Source organism: Galeopterus variegatus, unplaced genomic scaffold (genome assembly GCF_000696425.1).
Source record: "Galeopterus variegatus unplaced genomic scaffold, G_variegatus-3.0.2 Scaffold29265, whole genome shotgun sequence".
Classification (NCBI taxonomy): domain Eukaryota; kingdom Metazoa; phylum Chordata; class Mammalia; order Dermoptera; family Cynocephalidae; genus Galeopterus; species Galeopterus variegatus.
Genome location: NW_007755376.1, coordinates 6,212 through 7,540, shown reverse-complemented (window position 1 = coordinate 7,540; position 1,329 = coordinate 6,212). Strand labels below are relative to the sequence as shown.

General features: G+C 39.7%; 1 protein-coding gene across 1 annotated transcript; it reads left to right on the top strand.

Annotated features, from left to right (window-relative positions):
* The first annotated feature begins 331 nt into the window (after nucleotides 1-331).
* LOC103583848 (prostaglandin E synthase 3-like) lies at nucleotides 332-814 on the top strand. The gene is made up of 2 exons (XM_008565054.1): nucleotides 332-517; nucleotides 617-814. Exons 1-2 carry the CDS (start codon nucleotides 332-334, stop codon nucleotides 812-814), a joined length of 384 nt encoding a protein of 127 aa, XP_008563276.1.
* Nucleotides 815-1,329: the final 515 nt, after the last annotated feature.

Here is a 1,329-nt window from a genome sequence, read left to right as displayed (position 1 = left end):
GGGAAAATAGGCTAAATGGTAAATGGGACCTCTCTCTATGATTACTCACAACTGCATATATGTTGAAATTGCCTTCAAATTAAAAAAAAGTGTAAGTAAATAATAGAAAGAAGGAAACCCATGCCGTCGAAATAAAACACAAATAGTGAAGCAAATAAAATCCGTGTCTTTTGGGGATCCAGGTCGAGCCTGCCGCTGCCGCTGTCGCCTAAGGAGAGCGAGAAGAGGCCGTGACTGGGGAGAAAAGGCCGGAGTTGCCATGGAGAGGAGTCGCCTCCCCAGCAGCCGCTGCCAAAGAGGCCTGTCCACCTGTCCCCCTACCCTGTCCACAATGCAGCCTGCTCCTGCAAAGTGGTATGATCGAAGGGACTATGTCTTCATTGAATTTTGTGTTGAAGACGATAAAGATGTTAATGTAAATTTTGAAACATCCAAACTTACTTTCCGTTGTCTTGGAGGAAGTGATAATTTTAAACATTTAAGTGAAATTGATCTTTTTCACTGTATTGATCCAAATGATTCCAAGCATAAGAGAATGGGCAGATCAATTTTATTTTGTTTATGAAAAGGAAAATCTGGCCAGTCATGGCCAAGGTTAACAAAAGAAAGGGCAAAGCTTAATTGGCTTAGTGTGGACTTCAATGATTGGAAAGACTGGGAAGATGATTCAGACGAACACATGTCCAATTTTGATCGTTTCTCTGAGATGATGAACAACACGGGTGGTGATGAGGATATAGATGGACCAGAAGTAGATAGAGCAAATGGTGATTCACAAGACAGTGACAATGAAAAAATGACAGATCTGGAGTAAGGAATATGTTATCACCTGGATTTTGAGAAAGAAAAATAACTTCTCTGCAAGACTTCATAATTGAGAGAATTGCAGAGTTGATAGCTCCAAAGGCAGATGCTGTATTTGCCTTCATTAACCCATTTTTCACCCTGTTTGTTTTTTAAAAAGCTTCACTAAGGGTGGACATCTACCAGTGTATGGGCACTTTTAAGTCAGCTAAGGCAATAAGCTCATGCATGAATATTTCCCAGACTTTCATGAAGCTGTTGAGGTCCTAGGCAATTGATAAAGCAGCTGTGTTAAATAAAAACATTTCACTTAGTCTCCTTTACTTCGTAATATAGATACTGCCGTGATAGGAAGCACTCAGCTTAGGGAGAGATAATTAAATTTTAGATTTTAGAACTTGGACTCAAGTGGCTGAAACAAATTGGCTGATACCTTAATCTGGTAACTTGCTGTTCCTCTGGTGCATCCTTCAGGATTGTTCCACTAAAGTTTGTTTTTCAAAAAATTTGCTTCACATTATTTTA